General features: G+C 42.1%; 1 protein-coding gene across 1 annotated transcript in view; it reads right to left on the reverse strand.

Moving 5' to 3' along the window:
- Positions 1 to 24,526, reverse strand: part of LANCL3 (LanC like family member 3) — a 31,860-nt gene extending 7,334 nt beyond the window's left edge. The window contains exon 1 of the mRNA XM_057411846.1: positions 23,852 to 24,526. Within this exon, the coding sequence (XP_057267829.1) occupies positions 23,852 to 24,400 (549 nt within the window). The 5' untranslated portion in view covers positions 24,401 to 24,526. The remainder of the gene's footprint in view (positions 1 to 23,851) is intronic.
- Positions 24,527 to 26,025: the final 1,499 nt, after the last annotated feature.

Consider the following 26,025-nt stretch of genomic DNA (forward strand, 5'->3'; position numbering starts at 1 on the left):
CCTAGAATCTAATCCTGCAAATTCTGTACTTTGTAAAAGGTTTAGTAAGGTAACCCTTTGAAAATAAATGTGAATGATAAGATCTCCTAGCTGTAATTCTGGAAGGCAAAGGCACACTGTTTAGAAAAATCTTAGTCACTTCAGTTACTTAAAAAATGAACTGTCTTTCAATACCGTGTTTTGTGAAGCTTATTTTTATGTTCAGGGCATTTAGTTTTTAAATTCAGTTAAGGCTATTTTAAAATGCTGATTGTGTATTTTAAATGGATTTAAACTTCTACTCAAATCCAGCCTTGTACAATAAAGAAGTATCAGCTACCAAGAAATTAATTGTTCACCATTTTTTAATATAAAGTAAGTGTAAAGAGTCAAACACTTAATCGCTATGATTACTCAAGTACATACATAGTATACCTTTCTGGCTGGCATAATGAAATACGCTAACAAATATCACCTTTTTTTCAGAATGCAAAGAAAGCCCACATGCTAAGCCAGACAAAAATTGATATTTAAAATCATTATTAGAATGGATGATAGAAACAAACCTACTCTGACCCACTTCCACATTACCAAAGAAAATGGAAAAGAAAGTAATCTGTGTATCCTGAAAGTAACTTTCTTCCTGGCCACTTGGATGGACCTGAATGCTTAAGGCAGGTAGGAGATGTGTCCTAACTAATAACTTAATGCAAAAATTTTTGTGCTGACTCCAGCTATCTCTTGCCAACTGCTTCAATCCACAGTCACTGTAGGGCTGCTGCCTGTCTTCTACAAAAATATGGAGCATTTGTATTTGCTTCTTATTCTAGGAAATGGTTGGCTGGAACAGAAACCCTCACTTACTGTCATTATTAGTGGCCTCCCAAAGGTTGATTGATCAGAAATCATACTTAAGATCCCCACTGGCTTGCTACACTGTATTTCAACCAATTCTGTGTTAAAATCCCCTCCGATTTTTCACCTTGCCAAGAAATAACATCTCTGGCTAGTTTCTGTATGCTACCTCAGAGTATCTTTAAGAAAGCAGCTAAAAGCTTATAGAATCATAGAATAGTTAGGGTTGGAAAGGACCTTAAGATCATGTAGTTCCAACCCCTCTGCCATGGGCAGGGACACCTTACGCTAAATCATATCACCCAAGGCCTCGTCCAACCTGGTCTTGAACACTGCCAGGGATGGAGCATTCACAACCTCCCTGGGCAACCTATTCCAGTGCCTCACCACCCTAACAGGAAGGAATTTCCTTCTTATATCCAACCTAAACTTCCCCTGTTCAAGTTTAAACCCGTTACCCCTTGTCCTGTCACTACAGTTCCTAATGAAGAGTCCCTCTCCAGCATCCCTATAGGTCCCCTTCAGATACTGGAAGGCTGCTAGGAGGTCTCCACACAGCCTTCTCCAGGCTGAACAGCCTCAACTTTCTCAGCCTGTCTTCATACGGGAGGTGCTCCAGTCCCCTGATCATCCTCGTGGCCCTTCTCTGGACTTGTTCCATCAGTTCCATGTCCTTTTTATGTTGAGGACACCAAACTGCACACAATACTCCAGGTGAGGTCTCACAAGAGCAAACTAAAGGGGCAGGATCACCTCCTTCGACCTGCTGGTCATGCTCCTTTTGATGCAGGCCAGGATACGGTTGGCTTTCTGGGCTGCAAGCGCACACTGCCAGCTCATGTTCAAAACCATGCCCAAACCAACAAGAATAGAATACAGTAATCATAACTACAGCTGGTTTGACAAAGTTCATTTTCATTTTACTGCAATAGCAATGCCTCTTTGCCCCTGTGAATTATTGAAACAATATGTTTAATTAGGGACAGCAAAGAAACAGAGTGATCATGCCAAAGGCTTTAAAAGGATCACAAATTGGTATCACATCGTCTAGTGAACACTGTCAGATGCTTTGATGAAGGATAAAGCCAAAATGAGAATATGCTACCCAGAAATAATTTCATGCTTGAGATAGCTATATATATATATACTTTTTTTTTTTTTTAAATTTCTTGAACATCATTTAATATGAGCTGGCTACACAGTAGGTAAAATTATTCTTTATCATGTCAGTACTGACACTAAGAGATATAGTGCTGATGGTTTAATATTTCAGCTCTTTTTGTATTTTAAAGACACCACAACCTGTCCTATCGCATTAGAAGTGTTCATTAGTCTCCTCACTAGATCAAGGGTTGCAATGCGTGCATTCCTCATTTCCCCTGCAATTTCCGTATCAGTTCAGCAGCACTTTAATGCTTAGTATTTGTACTACTGCCTGTGCCTAGAAGCCCTACTTACAGTTAAAAAGCCACTGTGTTTCCAAAGTCTCTCCATTTTTCTCTTGTGCTACTGCAGTCAATACGCCTTCTCTCATTAAGGCACTCCACAAATCTGTGAGTTACTTAAGGCAGGTACTTTATTCAGTAAATCCCTGTAAAAAGTCAGGAAAGAAGTGCCATGTCTACAGCAATCACAGAACATCATCCTTTGTTGTTAGCAGTCTTACTCAACCTTTAGATTGTTAGAAGTAAATAATTTCACATCTCCTTTTGATGTCCTGAGATCTTGTAATATATCGGTTATGACAGTGCTATGCCCTAGATACGTTTTTAGAACTTTAGACAGAAATCTTGACCCTGAGTACTACACTGAAAGGAGCAGGACAAGCTCTTCTTTGCTGTCAATTACCGTAAAATTGTCAGCACTTCATCATTCCTCTGAATGTCTGCTACAAGCCCCTTGCTTATAATTTGCCTTAGGAAAACCACTGCTACATAGAACTACATATTGTACTGAGTATATTTGAGGACTGTAAGCTCTTAATTCTTTTAGAAGATTTGTATATATTTTCTTAGAGCTCTTTCCTGTATGTAACAGAAGGCATAACTGAATGCCACGTATCATTATCTTTTTATTGATGCACCAGTACTTTAACATTATTGGGGGAAAAAACTCCCTCTGTGCATGGGAAAAAAAAAAAAAAAAGTATCTAACAAACACATAAAACCTCTCTGCCACACTTCAAAAAAGCCATTTACATGAATTTGACCATACACTTTCTCTGATGCTGCAGAAAGTGTCAAAGTAAGCTGTCAAAGTTGGTAAGTCTACAATAACCTAACAGCAGCTTTGCCATTAGTCTCCTATGCTGGAAGCCCAGCAGAGGGAGCTTGTGTATTAGTTACAATACTCAAAAGTGCTGTAAGAAAAGATACACAATTCTGTGTTCAGCAGGACAGCTGACTCAAGCAAAGATGCTGGAGCCAACTTGGTAATTCAGTGACACCTTACTGCACTGAGTGATACTTAAAGTTCACTCCTTAAACTTGATTTTTTTTTCTTTTCTTTTCTACCAAAGATGGGACTGAAATTGTTCAGGGACTTTTCTGTGCAGTCATGGACAGGTTTTTTTCCCTTTCAGATGATGCTAACGCTTGAAGCCATGGAAGACTAGCATGTACAGAGGGTTCTGCCTCCCCGTAGACTTATTCCAGTTTGATCGATGTACCTCTCCTGCAGCACACTGGGAAAACCAACTCCATGTGCACAGCTGTCTGCTTTCCTTACAAGCAGTGCTACGTTCACCCTTCTTTAAAAGTAAAAAATAAATATTTTTCTTAAATCTCCTGAAAAGTTTGTTCAAGGAATCAGATTAGTTCCTGGAGTACTACTGACATTGTTGCTAATTCAGTATGTTCCGTGCTGTAACAGCACTATTAATAGTACTTTCTAGAGAGCATACTTTTCCAAATTTCCCATATTAACACAACTACATGGCAATGTGTGTAGACTCAGCACAACTACTAATATGATTGTGCCAGTTCACTGGAAAATGGTACCGGACTGCAATCTTGAGTAAAACAGATTTCCCTATACATCCCATTGTTATTGCTTCTTTTTAACATGTAAATTTGGGGGGTTTTGAGGCTTGCTCTTTCTTTGCCTCAGCAACATGGAAACAGCAATGTCAGTCCTGTCCTGTTACTGGTAAAGAAGACAGTACAGCACTTTTTTTATTGCTAAGAGAGAACAAAATTTCCACAGGTCTCACTTGCCAGGACTGTGTAGCATTAAATCCATCAAATTCTGCTGTTAAACCTGTCCTTGAGAAGGAGAAACTTTCAAACACTGCTGCAAATTAAGTGTAGCAGAAATGGTGCAGCACAACTGTTACTGTAGCTAGGAGGCTGCCTGAGAACAGCTGGTGCTGTTACACAGTTGGTCAAACACAATGAGCATCTCCATTCTGACTCAAACACTGGAGAGTTTGAAGAAAAAACAGCAATTGGCCTTTCTTCAAGTCCCCCATTCTGGGCCAATGAAGAGAGAGGAAAAACATTAGGTTCTCCAGTTACACCCAGGCCCCAACATCTTTTCAGTTGCATTGGGTTTGATTGGATACAGATACCCAGTTCTAATATAGTGGCTGTCCTAGGTCTTAGGAAGGAAACAAGAGGTCCCCATTACACTCTTTACCTGAAGAAAGTAAGGAAGCACAACCCCTTGCTCTCTGCTGCTAGAAAACTGAAGCAGGAAGAATGTCAAGGAACAGATCTAAGAGCAGAGCAGTTCAGATAACCAACATGACTGAAGAGGTATCAGCCTGCCTATTGAGAGCTTAGGTGCTGGTCAACCTCAAAGACAGCAGGGAATCCCTCAGGAGGATGAGTCCCATCACAGAAGAATTGAGGTACCCAGGGATGCATTCCTGTGTTACGCTTTCAAATGGCAGCTGTCTGCACCCCAGCTGCATGTTTTCTTCTGCCTATTAGAGTTAGGGTTACCGCAGAAAGCCAACAATTTAATTTCAAACATCTCTCCCTAGAATTGCACCCAAATTCAAGAGCATGAATTGAAAAACATGTTTAAAAATAGCAAAAATATAACACTTGCAAATTAACTGAGAAACAAACCCAACACTGCTTGGAGAGGCTTTTTTCTACATTACAGAATTCAACTCCAGCTTTTTTCAACAAATGAGAAAGATTCTTCTTTCCTTTATTATTATTATTATTATTATTATTCACCAGCTGTATAATGCATGGCTGAGCCATTCTGGGGGCACAGAGCCTGGGAAGTGGCCAAAATGGATGCATCAGTGATCAACTTTCTGCAATCCAAATCCCTGTTTGAAGCTCCTGTGTGTCAAACCACGCATACACCAGACATTGGAGCAGTTTATGACAGCTGAAAATGAGTCAGAGATTAGTGCTGCATGGATACTGTTTTTCTTCCATCTACACTCCCCACACGAGTAGGTGGAAGATTATTCATGTAAAAACTTCATCAGTGGGAAATCCTTCTACTCTGTTTAGTCTCAGTCAGAAAGTACATCAGTACAAAAGTGCCGTCGTTAGCTTATGCCAAAACTGCAGTGCAGAGCTGTCATCTCCTGGTGGGAGATCTATCCTTCTGCACTCCAAATACATGTCCCTGACAATTCTGCATTACAATGATAAACATCTTCCAAGCTGAACACCTTGCACTCTTGTTTGGGTAACAGGCAACCCAGTGTGTTGTATCTGTACTACCCCAGGATCCCATTCCATTCTTTACACTGGTAAGCATGGAACATCTGCTCTGCCCCTGTGTTCTGGATCAGCCCACTTCCCCTTAACAGCAGGTCTGCTGGTTCACTGGAACTGAATTCATGTTCTCATCTGTTCCAGAGACATATCTGGTTGTAGCAAAGCTGCCCTGTTGTTATAACCGGTTTATGTATGCAACTAATGGAGAGTCATAAGAAGTATTATCCATTCTTCCAGCTCCTGAGCAGCAGGAATCAGGGTTTATGAAACAGACTTTGCACAATATAAAAACTATGTAACAAGGTGAGTCTCCCCATACTCTGCAGTAGCCATGTCTTTAGTCTGAACTCAAAAAATCATGCAAGTCCCCTTCAATTGGGCACCACCATTTGCTACCAGGAACTTAGGCAGACTGCTCCTTGGAAAAATGCATTTACTAGTGTTTGTGTGTGTCTGCAGGTCAACATGAAATGGTCAGAACTTGATCTTGAGTCAGTCAGTAAAGGCTAATACTTTTCACAGGGAGGCTGACCTAGGCTTAGAGTTCTACAAATGCAAATGGCAACTGTATATAGCAACTGAACAAAGTTGATAACCCATGTTTTAAGATGTCCTGAAGATCTTAGAAAGAACCGGGCACTTCTATTCCTTCATTCCTTTACTTCCTCTAGAAACAAGAACATTCAGCACCTGACAGGGCACTGATCTAATAAATTGTAATGTGTTTACTTCTGGACCTCTTAAGATTATGAATTACATTGCTGCCACGTTCATGAAGACATAGTTAATTTTAAAGGTGTCATTAAACACAGAAGTGAAATCAGGCACTGAAATACACTGTTGCAAGGGGTAAGAGGAAATGAAGACATCACTGGTTCATCTCCAAAATTTAAGCTCTGAGAAACTTAGTCTAGTTTTGTGTGGAAAAATGTTAATACCTGTAAAGTTTCTTTAAACTGATGTTTAGTTAAGAAAGACAAAGAGACAAGAGCACCATGTATCACTTCATGCACCTGAGTTAACGAAACTTCACTGCTGTAGTGCTCTCTCCCGGTAGAGACTATGCTGGCTAAATACCTTCATTATTCCTTGTCTGGGCTGGGAAAGACCAGCTGGGTGCTACACTGCAAAAGGTACCACAAAACAGAGATGGGTTGGTGTAACTGACCCTATGAGAGAGGGAAAAGGGGTAAAGAGAGGGGAAGAGAGATAAAAGAGTGAAATTGTTCCTGGGCCCTGTAGGCCGTGTTAACTAGCTGCGTCTGAAGAGGATGGTCTACATTTCAGTGGTCTACATAATGGTCTACTACTTCAGTGTAGTGCTGACCTAGGGAAAACAGCAGGCTGGATGTAGCACATTTGGATGAGTAAATGTTTTTCTGCCCCACCCTTCTGCACAGAACCTGTATGGTCACAAAACTTTTTATCTCTTTCCAGCTTGTCAATACAGTTTTCATGTTGCAATTGTACATAACTGTAAAGCTTCCATTGTTTAAACAACATTAATTATCTTGTTCATTTGAGATCACAAAAAAAGATGAATAGTTTTATTACACTGAAAGCAACTATGCAATACAGTAAATAAGAAGTATAGGATAGGGATAGAGAAAGATTGATTTCTAGTTCCTTGAGAATATCTCTAAAGATGTTTATAGTTCAATTCATCTTAAGTGATAACCATCATCTTAATTACTCAGAATGATGGAAAAGGAAAAGAGCCAGTTCAGTTTCATGCAGTATTTACATTTTTTAATTTGTTGATGTCATTTTACCTATTAGATCATCCATATGGCTCTTAATGTCAAAGTCCTCGCTGAACTGAATGGGTCCTGAACTTGGAGGGATGTTACTCCTGGCAAATGTGAAATAAGAAATGCTGAAAATTTTACCAGTTGGCATAGTATCTAACATAGATCTAAAAATAATTCAATGATCCCCAGAAATGGAGCCTAATAATTCACTTAGTAAATAGGGTTTCTATGGCATGTAATTATTCATATAAATTGTTGTTAGTCGATGTCTTACCAATAACACCATGTGGCTGGCTCGCAGTTGAGGCCAATAATGATTTTGTCTGAGGTAGCCTTTAAAGATTGAGAACACAGGAGTAAGGCCTTCTTGCTGACCTTGCTTGCAGACGCAGAGTAGAAAAACCTAAGAGCTGAGCAAACATCTAATTCTTCAAGGATTGATCCTACTTGCATTTTAGTCAGTTTGGAGGGAAGTGACAAGCAGATGCATTCTCATTCATTGCTCTACACCAATGTGGAATGCACGACTTACATATAATAAAAACATTTGGGTTCTTTCATCATTTTTTTACAATTCAAGGCTGTGTATGTTCTATGCCTGCATTGAATAGAACTGCATGTATAAGCAGTAGTTCTCCCTGTAACCCCTCAAAGAATTTTGCTTCATGTCAACAAATATTCTCAAGGAGATTGTTTCCTATGATGAGCTGGGCAATACACTGTGTTCCACATCTAAATGAAAAAGGATTAATAATTTCAGTTGAGGTACGAGACACCACTCCCCTGAAGCCAGGATTCCAAGTAATGGTTTATATTTTGTGTTGAGGCAGAGCTTTACACTCTTCCTGTAAAGTTTCTTTCCTACTGCAAATACGTTGTTTGAAGGGCTAAAAACCTAGCAATAAAATGAAAGACCGCAGTTTATACCTCCACCATCAAATTGTACTGAACAGAACTATCTGATCTCACTCGATATTCAGTTTAACAGGAATACATTTGCCTTTCAAGCTGTTATGCTAGGTCATGGTTCACAGATGCAGCTGTGATTGTAGGACATGGGTCAAATTTCCACTGTTTTCCAGGATGATATTTTTTTCTGTCAGGACTACAGGACTGGGCAGGTCTCCAGGTATGTTCTCTCGTCATCAAAATAAAACAAATCAACCAACCACAATAACATACAAAAAATCAAGCAGAAACAGGTGGTGTAGAAACAAGTAAGACATTCTCCTGAGAAATGAAGATAAAAAGACTACTACATTTATTTTCTGGACAGGAGGTAATTAACCACAGAAAGTTGTTTTACCTTGTTATGTAAGAACAAAACGATAGCTTATGAAAAATAGCAAGCTTAAAGACAAAATATCTCTCTGCTCACCCAAGACTCAAGTAAGCTAGGGAATTTATTTCTGCACAATGAGTCCATTCTCACTGTGGAATTCTAACAAACCAATTGAACCTCTCTATAAATAAGATGACATTTATTTTCTTTTTAAGATTTTAGGTTAACTGCCAGAAGTGCCCCAACACTCCAACTAAATTAAATTACAATTCTTCAGAGCCTGTGATCTTTAAATAAATATTATCACCTTCCAACTTATCAAAACTCACAACTGAAGAACATTTATTCCTGACAGATGTTGCAAGTCCAAGCCATACAACCAGCTCCCAGAACTCAGCCCATCAATTCTGGAAGAAAGATAAGCCCTTGTGCTTCAGAGCATAAAGCCATTCCCTTAAAAATGCAGGTTAGGCAAGCTACAGACAGCCCATTTCAAAACTGCCTTCCACAGACATTTGTGCAGCTACTTTGAGTCATCTAGTACTGGTACAAGATATTAAACCAGATGGAGTATCAGAAACAAATCCTGAAGAAGAAAAATTTGTTTGTATACTGCTGCCTCCTGACTGCAAGCAAATGCAAGCAGTCAACTGGTTGGACAAATTTGAAAACTGTTATTCAAAGCTGTTCTGCTGTTAAGTGTGTCTCTGCCACACAGGAACAGTTTCTTTCCATGCTTACACTCTGGGTGACAAAGAAACAGAGTGACTTTGGAGGCCAGAGTTTGGAGCACTTCCCTCCAGGCCCTGCTCTGCTGAACAGAATTTGAGTATTTTATATAAGTAATTTCAATCACAGCTGCATTAAGAGACTTGCTCTAGCCATCAGGACAGGCAGCTTAAAAGCATCAGCTTAAATTCTTGCACCGTGTCAGAAAGAGGAGGGTTGTGAATTTGAATTACCAGGTTAGTGATGAAATCTCAAGGTTATTGAATATAAAAAGGAGGAGAGTATGACCCCCACTTGGCCTGTAATTTTCTTCGAGCCCAATTTGGTCTTAAAACCTGTACAGGTGATGAGAGGTGAACACGTTCTGGCCTTGCTAATGGGAAAAGACAGGATGCTTAGTTCACTTTTACTCCATAGCAAACCAGACCCTGCCTGGGGTTCTGTGAGAAGCGCACCTCCAGCAAACTGGGAGAGACCAGCTAAGTGGGGCATGCTCCCCAGCTGTAGCTTTAGAGACTCTTCTGGAGGAGGGAAAGATGAGCTATGAAGTGAAAAATGTGAGCAAGCTGCTACTACTGTGGGAAGGCAACTAGAAGGAGTTGCACAAACACCATGGATAAAAAAGAGTACTGTAAATCTGTATCAGAGCTCCAGGGGCAGCAAGTCATACAGCTGTTGGCTCATCAATTTTGGTGTACCTTATGAGCCCCACAATGCAGCACTCTCAGGATTTGCATGCTTATCATAAGATGCCTACAAGACTTCAAGGGCATAAACTAGGTGCCTTAGGCATTTAGGTATACCCAAAATTAGTCACCAGCAGGGAAAAGCTTTGACTGCAAAGCTTTCAGGTCTTGGCATACAGAGTGGTTTTTAGGCAATGGAAAGGCCTGAAGAATCACAGAAAATGAATCTGTAGTATCTCTGTTGGGTGCTACAGCTGTGTAGGCAGTCTAAAATTTCATTGACCTTCTGGATGCCATCTTGTGTTAACCTCTATCAGGACTGGTTATGACTTTTCATTTATATTAGCTGTTCATTCCCATGCAAGATGAATACAAAGAAATGTAATGCTAATTTACATTAAAGTAAGTGTAGAACTTGTGTTCATGTTATATCCAGATGTACAAGCAGTGATGCAGCATATGTGCAGATGAAATGCTAACGCTCATGTGAACTGAGTACGCAAGTAACTCAGGCCCTGTCGTGTTCAGCTTACTTGAATCTGTTTCTTCCTAGCATATAGGATAAGTATAGATAATGCTCCCCAGGCACATGGGCTTGTACTGCTAAAAATAAACCTTGTTTTAGTTCATTTTTTAATCTCTTGAGCTGTTTTCATACTTTTCCTCTGTCTGTGCATGGTATTTGGCACTTGTCTCGGTTTAAAAGCCAAACCAATTCTTATCCAGTGAGCTGCCTCTTCTGGATCACTAAAGGAGATAATAAATAAGGCTGGTTTCTAAATCAGTCCTTTATTAGAAGTTACTATTAGCTTTGCTTGTGGTCTTTCAGCCAATTCCAAATCCACGATGTCCCCATCCAAGCCAGCATGAATTACGTTTTCAAGGAAGATTATCTTCAATGCTGCATCAAAAGCCCCATTCAAATGTAAACAGGATATTGGCTATTGCTCTTTCATCAGCTGTTAATTTCATAATTCTGTTATTTGCAACAACTGATCTTGCTTGTCTAGCAAGATTTCTTTGTTCTTCTAGGTCATGCTGCTTTATATGCATAGTTCTATTATGCAGATATTTATGAGTCATGTGACATCTAGAAATATGTCTAAATATTTGCTGCTGAGGAACAACGTGGCGACCTGTGAAATTAGTTAAATGAGGTAAATGACACAACAGCATCATTCACAGGCTAACAGAAGCATAAATTAGTCACTTTAAAGTAGCACCAGCACCGCTTTCAAGTAAAGGTAATTCTGGAGAACTCTACGCTGGCATTATGCCACTTTTACTTTGTGTGATGACCTGCAATTTGTGCCACGCCAATAAGCCACTGAACAGAAATATTAACTTAAGCTACAAGAAGAATGCTGACAACATAATGCAGGAAACCCAGATGAAGGTGATTGAGTCCTCTGAGTCATCTGACTTTTATCCTACTCTTAGACTGTGGTAGCAGTCTGAAGTAGCAAAATCCTGATGATCTGTAGATGGCTCCTGGATCCTCCCAGGCACATTGACAAAGACAGTTCTGAAGCAAAAAACAGTAACAAAAGAGTTTCCAGTGGCACACAGCGCCATTAACAAAGCCTGGCAATATGCCCACAACTCCAAATACAATTCAAGTTGTACTTCAGACACACACAGTCACTTATAATTTGATACTGCCACATTTCAGGAGCAGAGTAAGAGTCATAGGATTAATTTGAGGAAATGTGGGATACTGTGGTCTTCCAAATGTAGCTTACTTGGTAAGTAATGGGATCACCATCTGTGCTTTTCTCCTGGTTAAAAGATTGCCAGTCAGTACTATATTGCAATTAGGAACGTGTTATCAATCTTCCCTTTGAGCTACTTTTTCTCAATTGTGACCACGTATAAAGCACGCTTTGGGAAAAAGAGACTGCTGTGCCAGAAGGTGCAGTCCAGATTACTCTGGAAAAGTTCAAACCTAACACAAAAAGAAGCAAGAGGAGTAAGAGCCATGAGCCAAATCATACCACCATCAACAATAATCAACATTAACTTCACCTAGGCATTAACCTGCATTTGAAGATCTTAAAGTCCTGTATAATTAACTAAAAGGAATTACTATTACCCCATGCTACAAACTACATTGTGTTGTTCCTGCCCTGGAAGCACTCAATGCCATGCTTCTCTTTTGTTGCATTTGTCATTTTACATGATTCTTCTCTGCAGCCCTACAGGAAGAACTGCGCAAAGTGAGACAGAAGGGCCCAGCCAGCTGTTTCGGGACCTACAGATGACATAATCTGTTTTCCATGTCAAGCTTATTATGTCAAACTACATGTACTTAAAAGCAGCTTTCAGAAAAAGGCTTCATCTTCTTCCCTGATGCCTTCTTGGCTCCTCACACATAACGTGTGTGGGAGGGAACTCCCCTCCTTCACTGGCAAGCATCAACCTGAGGTGTTTGATTAATATGAGCACTGAGGAAACAAACTTGCAGTAACTCAGGAGGGCAGGTACTTTTAGGGTACTTCTTCCGTTAGCTGTGTGGCATGCTCCACCTCTTACCATCATGTAGACATTTTCACTAACAGACACTCAATGCTGCAGGGGCGCAAGGCATCCAGAAGCCCCTGGGCTGCAGCATGCTCCAAGACTGCTTTGTTTTTGTTAAAAAATATCTTTACACTAAAGCTCTTAAAGTCCAGAACTTTACCAGTTATCTGCAAGAGCCAGGAACTATTTTGTTCACCTTAATACTTAGCTACCAGGGAAAGACTTTGCCCTTCCTTGATACAGCAAAGATTGACAAGGGCCGGAACCAGTGTTTAAGGCTCTGTGGCAAAGCATGGTGCCGAACGGCTCCTTTTGACCCTTCTGGACTTCAGACTCTTCCCTACTTGCAACTGCAGGGTTAAAATCCTGCAATCCTTTGCCTGTCCAAGGTACTAGGGGGACACAGAGTAGGTGGAATAGCACTGTGAGCCTGCTTTTGGGGAAAGAGATGAATGGAGCAGCAATGACTGACATTTAATTTTTTTACCCTTCCATGGGTATTTCCCATGTATTAACTCAGGGATTGTTCAGTCTGAAGAGAAGGCTCAGGGCAGATTTTATCAATGTTTATAAACACCTGATGGGAGAAAGCAGAGAAATCAGAGGCAGGCTCTTCTCAGCAGTGCCCAATGACAGAAAATTCTACTTATATATAAAGCTTTCTTATTGTGAGGGTGGCCAAACACAGGAACAGGTTGCCCAAGTAGGTTGTAGCGCGGGGATACTCAAAACCAAGTGGACACAGCCTTGAGCAACCTGCTCTTGTGGACCCTGCTCTGAGCAGGAGGCTGGACCAGAAAATCTCCAGAGGTACCTTCCAGCCTTGGCCAGGTTTTGACTCTGCAACTGAGCCAAACCCAAATGTGAGTATGTCAATACACTGTTCAGACAGATGGTGTGGATTTTACTCTTCTAGAGATCATTAGATTCAAGTCTGAGTTTGATTCAGCTTACCTGTGTGGTTTTTTAAAATTTATCTCATAATATTTGTTCTACCAAAATAAGCGAGCAGTCCCACAGTGCTCAGAGAACAAAATCCAAACAGGATAAATGCATTCACACCATAACTCTGTCCACATTTTGTCTCCTGGATGTATGGCAGTTATATAAGCATTGTTTCCAGATATTTTTGTTGGCATAATAAAAAATGTGTATGTATGAAAATGGCAGCCTAGCATAAGAAAGCTCATGATTGATTAGCTCTGCAAGACCAAGAACAAACAAATCACTGTTTATTTAAAATAAAGAGCCTGAAGAAGTTTGTTTTGCTGTTCTACAACTAAGAATTTTCCCCGAGTTCATATCCGACCAACTTATGTTTGTTCAAATTTAAACAGCTACATGTGGAATGTGTATCTTAGGGTCCATTGCTATTATAACTGTAATTCTGACTAATTAATCACTGGCTTAGCCTCAGAAAACTGAAGCAATTAAGTACAACATTAGCCATTTCAGAGATGACAAATAGAAATATCTAGGGATTGGGAGTTAGCTTTACAAAGGGATAAAGAACCTTTGTGAAAATGGCATGCTCAAACTCCTATGAATGTCTATAGCAAGGTTGATGCTTCCAACCCTTGCCCATAGTATTACTTTATTGCAAGACAATCTTTACTTTTGTTAAGACAGTTCCAGTAAGCCAAAGAACTTATTTGGTGATGTTGTTTGAAACTATAAGAAACTTTCATAAAAATAGAAGGATAGACTTTCATTGACTCATGCTGCTGGTAAATCCAAGAATGGATTCATGGACCTCACAAATGGCCCTCACTGAAGACACCAGAATTAGGGAGAGAGACAACACTGAGCTTTATCTTTACATTAGCAACGAAAGCAAATCACAAGAACACTGTAAGTTTAGCCTCCAGACACTTCTTCAAATTTCACTTATTCCTTCATCTCTAATGTGGACAAAATAAATAATTTAATATGATCCTCTCAAACATATTTTTTCAACTATACTTCCACTAACTCTATCACTTCACAGATGTTTCATATATAATGGCACATGCGGTGTTACAAAGTAGAATAACATATTTCCAGTTTTATTCAGGGAACAAAGGAAAGGAGACTCTCTACTTGGCATTAATGAAACAAAGCTCCTTCAGCTGAAGAAGCTTCTCATTTTGTGTATCATAGCGCAGCTTCTGCGGTTCACTGATTCCTTGTCTTTACATGACCCCTACCTATTTCACTTGTTCAGAGGTTTTTCCTAATGAATACTTGTCCATGCAGTAGCTGAATTACAGCAGGTCATGAGCTGGATGTGAGTCAGCATCACACTGGTGTGAGATGTAAACACCTTACTGAGTTGTATAAACAGAAACAAGACCTGGAAGAAACACAGAGTTATTCCTTTGCTCAATTAGAAAGGCCCATGACAGAATCGTGTCCAATTTTTGGCACTCTTCACGAAAGGCTGAAGGAAGTCTGGCAGAGTGCAATGGATGACTTAGAAATGTAGAAAACATGACAAGCATGGCAAGATCAGAAGTATTAGGATTGTTTCTTTAGAAAAGATTAAGGGTAGAATTTATAGAAGTCTTGAAATATACAAAGAGCTTCTGTAAAGAGGAACAGAAGTTCTCATTATTTCTCAATGGTCAGGAAAAGGAGTATCAGGTTTAAATTAGAGCAAGATTCAGATCAGTCATTACGCTAGACTTTCTCACAGGGAAGCTAACAAAACAGTGCCTCAGATAGCCATGGCAGACTGCAGATGCTCCATCACTGGGGGTATGAGCAGCATGTTAGGCTGCTAGGATACCACAGGCACAGTTAAACCTGCCTGGGGGCTAGACGGCAGCCTCAATTACCTCTCAAGGTCCATACCAGTTCTTTGATTGTGGAAAGGACATAATTTGGTTGTCAGGACTGATCACACAAACTGCAGAACACTGACAGTATGGAATACGCAATACCCACCATTTTCCAGTTTTGCACTGACCCACCAGTGGAGAGCTGCTTTGTCCTGTGCTGCTTCTAGTCGCAGGCCCAAACACTTTTAAAAGCAACTTCCATTTCCTTGACACTGAAATCTAAATTTCACCAGCACATCCCCAGCTTACAATCCTCAATTACATTATCATTGTACCAATGCCAGAACAGAAGTATTCTGTGAAGAAAAAGATGAGCCACACAAAATAATTAAATATCTTGGACAGCTAGAAAGTGTATTTATCTGACACAGTTTTTTTCTTCCCCCAGATCATTCAGCGCTATCTGGTATCCATTCCATCTCACTCATGAACCACTGTTTTTCAACAGGAGATATTAAGCCATTAAAATGAGGAATTCAGGAATGCTGATCTGCTGCAAAAATAGATTTATGGTTTTGCTCTCACAGGTCAAAATATACCAAGCCAAGAAATACCAAATGACTCAGGAACAGCCTGGACTGCTACTAAGATACTTTCTGGTCATGTTTGCCTAAAATGAAATAGCTATTTCAATTATTTTGCCTTACTACTCCTAAAAAAATAATCAGCTTGCTAACTATCACTTGAAAATAATCCTACAACATAGATAAGAAATAATTGGTTTTGACTGCTTATTTTCATTGAGCCCTGTTGTAATGGAGTGGACAGGAGGTTATGCAACATCACTCAGTGCTTAATCTCATGCTTGTCAATGGTCAAAGAACTGCATGACAGACACAGACAAAGAGGCATTTTGACAGACTGTCTTGTCAAAAATGGTGACCTGATTGCATACACTGAATTCTGATTTTTTAAAAAGGGGCTGGAATAGGGAAGTTGGCTGACAAACAAAACTCCCATTTCTAGCAATTACACCATTGCTACAGCGTTACACCATGCTGTGATGGGATGCTCCTGCAGCAGTAGAGCGGGAGCATGTGACTTACCATTTTAATTGCTTCCCTGATCCTCTCTCCACAGCTCCCTTACTGCCTGGAGGTGAGGCTGAAGACAATGGTTTACTGGCTGAGTAGACTGCTCTGCAGTCTTACACAGCCTGTCAGTAGGGTGGTAGGTTGATTTTAAGATTGCCTAGCTGAATTAACAGAGACTAGGGTCTATTGATTGATTTAATGGAGGTGAAAGAAGAGGATGTTTTCTATTTTGGGGCCCTGCTAGTTGTGCTGTATAGCTGTGCTGTGATTTACATACAAGTCTAATGTTCTAACAGTGTGTATCAAATGACTATAGAGAAACTTAAGGCTTAATTTTATCCCTTCATTTCACTGCTGTAAAGTGCTGAGGATGTTATGAGTTCATTGGCAATTGTTGTTAGCCTTGTGCTCTTTCTTCCTTCTCAGGATCAGCTCAGTCTTTCACATTTCTGCTTCTTTAGCCTCGTACCAAACTAAGGTTTACTAACAGCATTAATGTTTATGTTATGTACCAATTTGTAGTATTGTGCGCATGCAACAGAAAAATATCAGTGTCAGAAGTAGTACAGTAATGTTCATGAAAATGTCCATATTTGCTTCTGGACATTAAGTAGTTATTTCAGCTTATCTTAGAGAAAGAAAATATAGAATATCAGACATAATACTGTGTTCTGAATATGCAAGCATCAAATGTGATGACAACTGTTTTTGTAAGTGTATGAGACTATTCAAAGAGAATACAGTGACAGAATAGTGACAAATAAAAAAAAACAAGCAGAAAAAAAATTTGTAATTTTCCTCAAAGAAATGTAGCTTACTCCCCTGCCCACTCCCTAACCCATTTTCTCCCTGCCTCTACTCTTCTGTTGAACTTTTAGATCAAGTACATTAGCCATCAGATCCACACCAGTTTGCCAGAGAACCTTTTAGTTTTAATCTCCCCTGCTCCAGGGTCTGTATTGTTTCTTGCCTTTTTCCCTTCATCTTTAAATTCTCCTACCCCTCTGTAGCTTTCCATTTTTCTTATTTTCACCAATAACTTATCCTTTTTTCTCTTTTTATCACTTTTTATTGGCTCGCTCTTTCCACTCTGTGTTCAGCCTGCTGAACATCTTTTTTTTCCCCATGCCTGCCTGTTTTTTTGCCTTCACACATTCCACCATATATGCATGTTCTATACACGCATTCTTTCTTTCTGCTACGCCATCCATAGCATGTATGTTAACATGCATATGTTAACTGTGAGTTTGTGAGAACCATGACAAAAAAATCACTATTAGCCTTTGCCATGGAGGAAAACATAAATGTCAAACAACTATCTGGGGAAAGGCGGTACTGTAATAAAGTTATTTGACATATGTATAAAATACAACATACAAAAATCTGAAAACCTAAGGCAATATATTAAAGGAACTTCCCACAGTGTGTCACCAAACCGACCACAAGTAACTAATGCTGTGAAAAACAGTACCTTCCACCCAAGCCCTGCACCTCTCTGCTGGAGAGATCCCCGCCTTCTCTACTTCAAATGCTCTCATGGCTACAGATGACTCCAGAGATTCAGTCACCTGATGCTCCACAGGTCCAAAGAACTGCTCAGCACTTTTTCCACAAAATTGCCCTCGTTCCAATTCCTGCATTTTGTTCCACAGAGCTCATGTTCCAGCCACAGGCAGCACGCCCTGTTCTGCAGAGGACAAAGACACTGTGTTCAACACCTCTGCTTCTAGCAGGACGAGGAGTGGTGACCCAAAAGTTCTCCCTGGTGATGATGAGGAAGACAACTGAACTGACACAGTTTCAGAGTTAAGTTCCAGTATGTGAAATATAATGGAGTTAGAAGGATGGGAAAGTAGTGATCTGTTTTGGATTCAAGAGATGCCTCTGGATAAACATATTTCTTTTTTGTTAAAAACTGGTATTAGAACATTGGTATGACTGCTTGGGCTGTTTTTCTTCAGCAAAAAAAGATGCTGCTGCATATGCACATTCTTCCAACAGCACAAAGCAGTACAGAGATATGACACTGCTTTTGTACAAAACTGTGTTTCTAGAAGACAGTGGCAGATTAATACCACTCTTCAGCTATAAGCAGTTGAAATCCGTGTTTCTGCAACAGAATATATAATGTATGTAGCTAAACTTGTGCCAACCAAGCCTCCAGTCCTGGCAGGGTCTATACCAAACCCTCTGTACTATAGTGCTTTTTTTACTGGCTGTTAAAGGATACACTTGAAATTTCACTTTTTCAACCCAGATTTTCTACTTTCAACACTACAACCGGATATTTAGTGTCGCCTGTGTTGAACTGAATCCAAGCAGCCATTATCAAGATGTCCCCATCTCAGAATTTTAAGGCTGTTTAAAATAAAAATTATTCATGTTGCCCTGCTAAAGAGAAACAGAGACATTCTGAAATGTAGACCCAAACTATTTCAGAACACTCTCTAAAACAATACAGGTGCAAATAGTTCCCTTTGTTTCACTGTTTACTTTAGAAAACTCCCATTTTCAATTCCTGGTTTAAATTCACCAATTTAGGCAAATTAATGCAAAGTCTATCCCATGTGTGTGGTTTGGGGAAACTCCAGGTAGAACAAGGTACATTTAAAAGAGGCAGGCTAGGATCAAAAGCCATTTATCTTTACTGTTATCTTATTTTACTTCTCTGTGGCAAAAAAACGCAACATCCTGACTGTGCAGTGGCCTGTGTAAAATGAAATCATGAAATCAGTACAGCTCCAGCTAGCACCATGATATTTGACATTTCAAACACCACAATGTTTCAGATGAGCTGGCTAATTTTTCCACAGGGGGAAACGACTGTACTGGGCACAGAAAAGGAACAAAATCTCACCTCAAAGGACAACCCTTCCCTTTCAGGCACAGGTGAGATTAAAAGCCTAACATGGGGACTCTGTGCTACAGCACTTGGAGGTTCATCTCTTCTGTGGATATTTTTTAGATCTCCCTTTCTAAGATGACTCCATCAAGTGTCTTTCATAAGCACTATGTTCAGCATTAATACATTTACATTCTACTTTAAAGACTTGCAAATGAACATGTTCTAGGCAGGATTTATGAAGCTCCTTCCTCTCATACTTTCTGAATTCTTTTCTAAGAGATAAAAAAAAAAAACCAAACCCTACACCCCCCAAAAAAGAGATTTTCAAAATTTGGAGCAAAGTTTCCTACAACAGTCTCTTAAAATATTAGCTGGAGGGATCTAAGGAACAAGTAGTATCATCTAGAACTGTTTGAGGAGCTGAAAGATAATTTTAATTCATTTGCATCCTCTCTCCCAGAATATTATGAAATTTACTGGCTGGACCTGTCATTTCCATACACCGAGATCCCACACACTACACAGCAGTGCTATTTGTGTTTTCCATCAGGTAAAGTTGATCAGCTTGATTTGCAATCCTGTGAGGTCCAAAAGAGGCTCTCTTGATAGACAGCATCCAGGGAAAGTATGTTTTTTAGCAGGGCACTACACTCAGTGTAGTCCTGCTGGAAAGACCACTGCCCTTCCTACGCGTCCCACAACAGACTAACAACAGAACTATGCCCTCCCCGAGACAGTACAACAATCTAGGAAACACACAACAAATCATGACACTGCATTAGTTGCAAAAGGAAATTGAGATGCCCCTCTGCCACAGAGACATAAATCTTAACCATATAGTAACTGGAAGAGCTTAAGGTCTCTGCAGATGCTCAAGACTCACCTCAGTGGGTCAGCCCCAAGGGAACTGTTGTGGCTGTGTTGCTGGAAAAGTGTGCTGCTTCAGCTCATCATCTCTGCAACTGCAGGCCAGGGTCTCCTACGGTGTCCCCAGTGTCTTTCAAAACTACAGTCTCTAATGAAACCACAGCATCAGGCAGTATTGCAAAATGCTGCCCTGCCTCCTCTGTGGTATGCTGCTATCCATCACTGCAACTCAAGGCTAGCGGAAGTCAGTCAACCCCATCGGTTCAGTCAGTTGTTAAAAGAAAACCTGAGCTGTGCTAAAAGGCACTACCATCTCAGCAGATGGTGATGCAAGAATCCACCTGAACTTCCACACCTTGTCCTCTGTCATCTGACAGCTACATTGCCAGGAGGAAACACAACTACTGAGACACACCATGCTCCATCCACCACTAAATGGGACAGAAACTCCACTGATTAAAAATGAGGGGAGGATAAAATAACATGGGGGGACTGGACCATCATTTTAATGGTGTCTTACTACTGTTTGCACAAACAGTAAAATAAAGACTGAGTAAAAAGAATTAAAAGCAGGACTGAGCGATTTTCACAAGAACACATAATGAATCAACATACAAACATCAGAAAAAGAGGTACCCCCTTTGGCAGAACAGAAATAAAATTTCCCCTGAACAGTGAAAACACGGCAGTTAAGGGCAGCTAAAAAGCATGCACCTTATTCATACGTACCTTAGACAAATAATATATTGCTTCTGCAAAACCACTATTTTACCCATTTCTGCCTGGGAAGCATTGACCACAGTGTAATGAAAATTAAAGAAATTAAACAATGGAAAGCATCTCTCCTAATGCGTAGTGCATCATGAAAGTCAGATCCTGTTAAGCCTTGACTGCTGAAGTAATCCTTATTCATGCAAAAACTCAAAATTAATTAATCAGGGAAAAATGCTGAACGCAAATGTCTTCTTCACACGAGGTCAGTGTTATTCAACAGACTGGATCCTTCAGGACAATCCATTAACTTTCTGAAGAATATGCAATGCTTTAAAACACCAAGACTCTTTAGCAAGAAACTGAAGCATCAGTACAGAGCAGCTGAGCTAAATTGGTGTTTACTGAACACCAATTCCTTCCTTCCCTGCCCGGAAAAAAAAAACAAGAACCAAACCCGCAACACAAGCCGTAAAAATTGCTCAAAAAGCCTTTTTTCAAGGGCAAACCATTTCTTGTATATAGGTCACCATTTGACTTCTTCAGAGGAAAAAAACAACCATATGGGCAGCAGCGGCTGTGTTTTAATGTAAGGAATGGATTTCACTTTGTGCTGGAAATGTTTGCACAGCATCCTCAAAAAACAAAATCCCCAAACCCCAAAAGAACGTGGGAAACAAGAAAACATGCTGCAGTGAGGCATGTGAGACGGAGCACAATCAAATTACAGGAGGTAGCATTTTCTAGTGGTTCGAATCACAAGGCATTGCTTCTATTCTGGGACGTACCTGGCTTACCACTTGACCTTGAGTAATAAATGACATGCACTCTCTGGGCATCCCTTTTTTTATTTGTAAAAAAGATGCATGGTCGGGTCTGGAAATGTACTAATTAAGATAATTCTGTATTAGGATGGGAACATTTATCAAAGGACCCAAATTTTGCTCAAGCATAAGTACATACAGACTAGAAATCATTATAATTCTCCTCATTAAGGAGCAAAATATTTTAATTAAAAGTTCTAATTGTTGTTAAAACAAAAAATAAAAATGGGTTTTAGCAATACTTAACAGTTTAGAGTCTTTCTTGCACTATATATTTAAAATTACAATGTGGTGACAGAATAAATAACACTGTGGAAGGATGTTAGCTTACCGATTAGAACATCACCAAGGGGACAGAGAATATGTTTTACTGGTAAAATAAACCCCTCTATCATTGTAGTTAGCCCACCTGCTAAATGCATTCCACAAGTGTATATGTGCGCTCATCTGTGGGGCTGTTTAACTCTTTACGCTGCATAAAGGATGATTTTTCCAGAAGCAAACAAGCAGAGAAGAGAGCTTTTCCCTTCCTCACAGTGTCAGAGGTGATTGCACCTACTCTCCAAACTGTTCAGCAATTGCTCTCAAGGACATAAGACATGGATGAAGGAATTAAATGAAGCAGCAGAGGCCAGGGTGCCTCCTTATTCAGCTGGTATGTCACAACATCACCATTAAGCACCCCATATGGGCACTAGACATGCTCCCCCAGTGCAAACTGAACTAATAGGTACGGCTTATTCCTCTGTGGGGAACCATCTCCTCAGGTTGACACTGCTGCACTCTGCATATAGGATGGTGATACATCTACAAACTTGCCTCTCATATAAAATGCTGTCAGAATGGAAAGTTTGGTTATGTTATGGTTACAAACAACATAACCATGGTTATAATTTTCAGACAATCATAGAACCAAAGAACTGTTTGGGTTGGAAGCGACCTTAAAGGTCATCTCGTTCCAGCCCCCTGCCATAGGCAGGCACACCTTCCACTAGATCAGGTTGCTGAAAGCCCCATCTAACCTGGCATAGGTTATAATACAAATAAATAAATACAAATGCAAATACATAAAAATAAAATAGAAATAAAATACAGTCCTATACAAAGAAACAGCACCTATGGTATGCTACTTTAAACAGTGCTGTAAGAAATTTTGTTTAAGGGAATCAAAACATTCAGCGGTTCCATGGACTCTGACTGCAGTTACTGGTATTGGATGGGGCAGAGGCGCTTGTTTTTACATCATTTACTTGTAATAGTTGCTTCTTCTCCCGGAAGGAAAGAAAGCCAGAAGCATGTGAACTTGCAAATCAGGGATTAACAGAGGAAACACAGATTGGACCTGACAAGAGGACAGGAACAAAAATGTAACAAATGCCTGCTCAGATACTGCAGTGACCACATAGTAACAAACACCAAAGCAAACAGAATCAGTTGCATTAATTATTATGCTGTAGTCAGTGGAAGCTCTGAATTGTCAGCACTGACAATCACAATATCCTAAGGTAAAGTCCCGGCTGAAACCGCCAGCACGTTGAACCATAATCACATCTCATGCTTCTAGAAAAAACCCAACCCAGCTCTTATTCATGAAAAGCACCACGATATATGGCCAGCTTTCCAGAAGACTACCAGATTCTGTATGCTGAGGTTAGTAAAACCAAATGCTTCTCAAAATCTGTATTCTTGCAAATTAAAGCATAGCACTACTTATTATTATGAGATCTCTTACTCTGTTTTACCCAACAGTATTCCTTTTCTCACCCACTTCATTTTACAGAAATTATTCTTGAAAAGCCCGGGGTGGCTCCTGTCAAGTAGTTCACCATCTGGCAACCAAGAGCTGATGCTCTCAGCGCTCCCCGGGAAGCGACCTGGAGAGGGATGGAGAGGGATGCAGCGCCCTGCGCCCTGCCCGACTCAGCGGGACCGCGTCCCGCACCCCTCGCTCCCTCTTGCAAAAGATGCAGTTTTTATTTCAGGGTAGGAGCGCTGCTGCTAGAGAAAGCTCCCCCACCCGGGGCTCTTCCTGAAGCCTGCCCCCAAAGTGCAAGCTGGAAAAGGCGCTTTTCTGCTGGTGTTGATGTTGAGAGCACCGGCACAGGTGGATTCCCCTTTACCGCGGAGCAGAGGTGAGATCATCCCGGCGGCAACGCGGGGCGGGCCGCCGGCGTCCCAGCTCCTAGGATCTACCGACAGCCCCGACGGCGAGGCCGGTCCCGGGGGGGGGGGGGGGGGGGCGTCGCGCCCCGCGCCCTTACCTCCATGCCCAGCCGCTGCTTCAGCACCAAGGCGGCGCACAAGTACCCGGCGCGGCCGACGAAGAGCTCGTCTGAGCCGCACTCGAGGAAGGAGAGCGGAGCGCAGACCTCGCTGAGCTCCCGAAACTTGCCCAGCGGCCGGGCGAAGTCGGGCAGCCCCAGAGCTCTGTAGACCAGTGCCGCCACCGCGTACACCCCGGCGCCCCCCAGCAGGAAGGCGGCGCGGGTGTCAGCGTCGGCCTCGCCGCTGCCCTCCTGGTAGCGCAGGCAGGCGTCCACGACGCGGCGAGCCGCCCGCAGGTAGGCCTCCCGCGACGGCGCGAACAGAGGGCACTGCGCGACGTGGTACAGCATGTAGGCCACGCCGGCCACGCCGCCGTACAGCCCGCCCTGGCAGCCGCGGGGGCCGCCCAGGGGCGGCAGCTCCCGCAGGATCCGTTCGATGGTGGCCGTCACTAGCGGCACCGCCGCCGCCTCCTTGTCCGGCGCCGCCTCCGGGCTGCCCGGGTAGTCATCGAAGCGGTTGGCGAAGCAGCGCTGACTCTCCATAACCCCGCCGGCGCGGCGCTCTGCGCAGCGGGGAGCCGCGGGAGGGAGGCGAGGAAGGAGCCAGCGAGCGGGGAGCTGCCGGAGGAGGGGGCGGGGGAGCGGGGCGGAGGGAGCGCGGCGGGAGAGGCGGGAGGGAGCGGGAAGGCGGGAAACGAGCGCCCCGCCGGCGGTGCCCGTGAGGGGCGGTGGGAGGGACGGAGCTGCCGAGCCTCAAGGAACGGAGGTGGGGGGAGGCTGGTGGATGCCCCGCGGTGGTGCCGGGGACAGGTCTGCCACAGCGCAGCCGCTGCCTCTCTTCCACCCCGGGGCGGAGCAGAGCGGAGCGGCCGCCGCTGCCGCCTCAGTGCCCCACCTGCCCTGAGCGCGCGCCGCTGAAGTGTGGAGGCACTGGTGGGGCTGATCAGGGCTTCCAGACGACCAAGCCGAGCCACGGGGGAGGCCGGCCCGGTTCTGACTCGTCCTGCCAGGGGTTCCTCCTTCCCGCATTGAAGGCGCTGCAGCGCCTTCGCCCGACCCGTCTGAAGATCCCTCAGGCAAAGGGGTTTATTGGGGTTTTCATAGTCCCCCGCCATGGAAGATTTGGGTCAGGGTTGAGTGCAGGGCCTACAGGTGAGAGCCAGGGCTAAGAGGAGTGGCCAGAGGTCTGCTGAGTTATTCCTGGCCGTGGAACAGCCCCTCGAGGGATGATGCTATGGCCAAATATGAAGGATGATGTAGACAAATCCAAACGAGGGCAGCCTGAGGCCCGTTTACATGGAAAGCTAGCAAGTCCTCAAAAGACCAGCAATGGAACCAGTCCACTTTTGGCCACTTTCTGTCATGCGGAAGCCAAGCAGAGCCTGTGAGGAGCAGAAAATGTAGGCCACTGAATAAATTCCCACTTAAAAAAAAAAGGAAAACAAACAAAAAAGGACAATCTTGAAGCAGATACTAAGAGCATCACTTACATGATACAAATAAACAGTAGTCAAATCTTCCCCTTACGATGTGAACTTGTGCAGTGTAGGTGGATTTATCAGAGATGCTTAACTTGTGGACACCTGGTGGTCTCTGGTACTTTCTCTGGAGATAACAGCCTCCATAAACAAGGGCCTTCACAAAGGAAAGTGGGAGCTGCTTGCTGGAGGCTGCAGCTGGTAGCCAGCAGTTGGCCCAGCAGCAAAGCAAGAGCCAAAGCTCTGTCCTTTGGACATGGAAGGACCTTTCTAAAGTTGTGGCTGGCTTCTCTCTGCTTTGTGCTGGCTGCTTGTTTCAGCCCTCTTCCTGCCTCTTCCTCAAGTACCTTCAACTGTGTGTAGCTCCTCACATGCATGTTCACACCCACTTTTTGTTTCAATTCACCTGTTCTTTTTCTTTCCTTCTTTTTTTTTTTTGGGGGGGGGTTGATACACTCAGACATTTGCTTCCACCCTGTTTTTGCTTTCTACACTTTCCTTGAGTGCATTTTGCCATGTTTATGTACATTCCAGATACCACCCGCTAGTCTGTGTTTGTACAGTTTTCCTTAAAGCTCCATTTTTCTGGCTTGTTCACAACTCTACCATATGTGGTTTCTACCACACATATCTTGGCAATCTAGAGCACTGAAAATGTGAAAATGCCCTACCAGTGGATAGGACATCTAA

This window comes from Pezoporus wallicus, unplaced genomic scaffold (genome assembly GCF_028554395.1).
Source record: "Pezoporus wallicus isolate ANWC-B61680 ecotype Strahan unplaced genomic scaffold, APGP_CSIRO_Pwel_v1 contig_1438, whole genome shotgun sequence".
Classification (NCBI taxonomy): Eukaryota; Metazoa; Chordata; class Aves; order Psittaciformes; family Psittacidae; genus Pezoporus; species Pezoporus wallicus.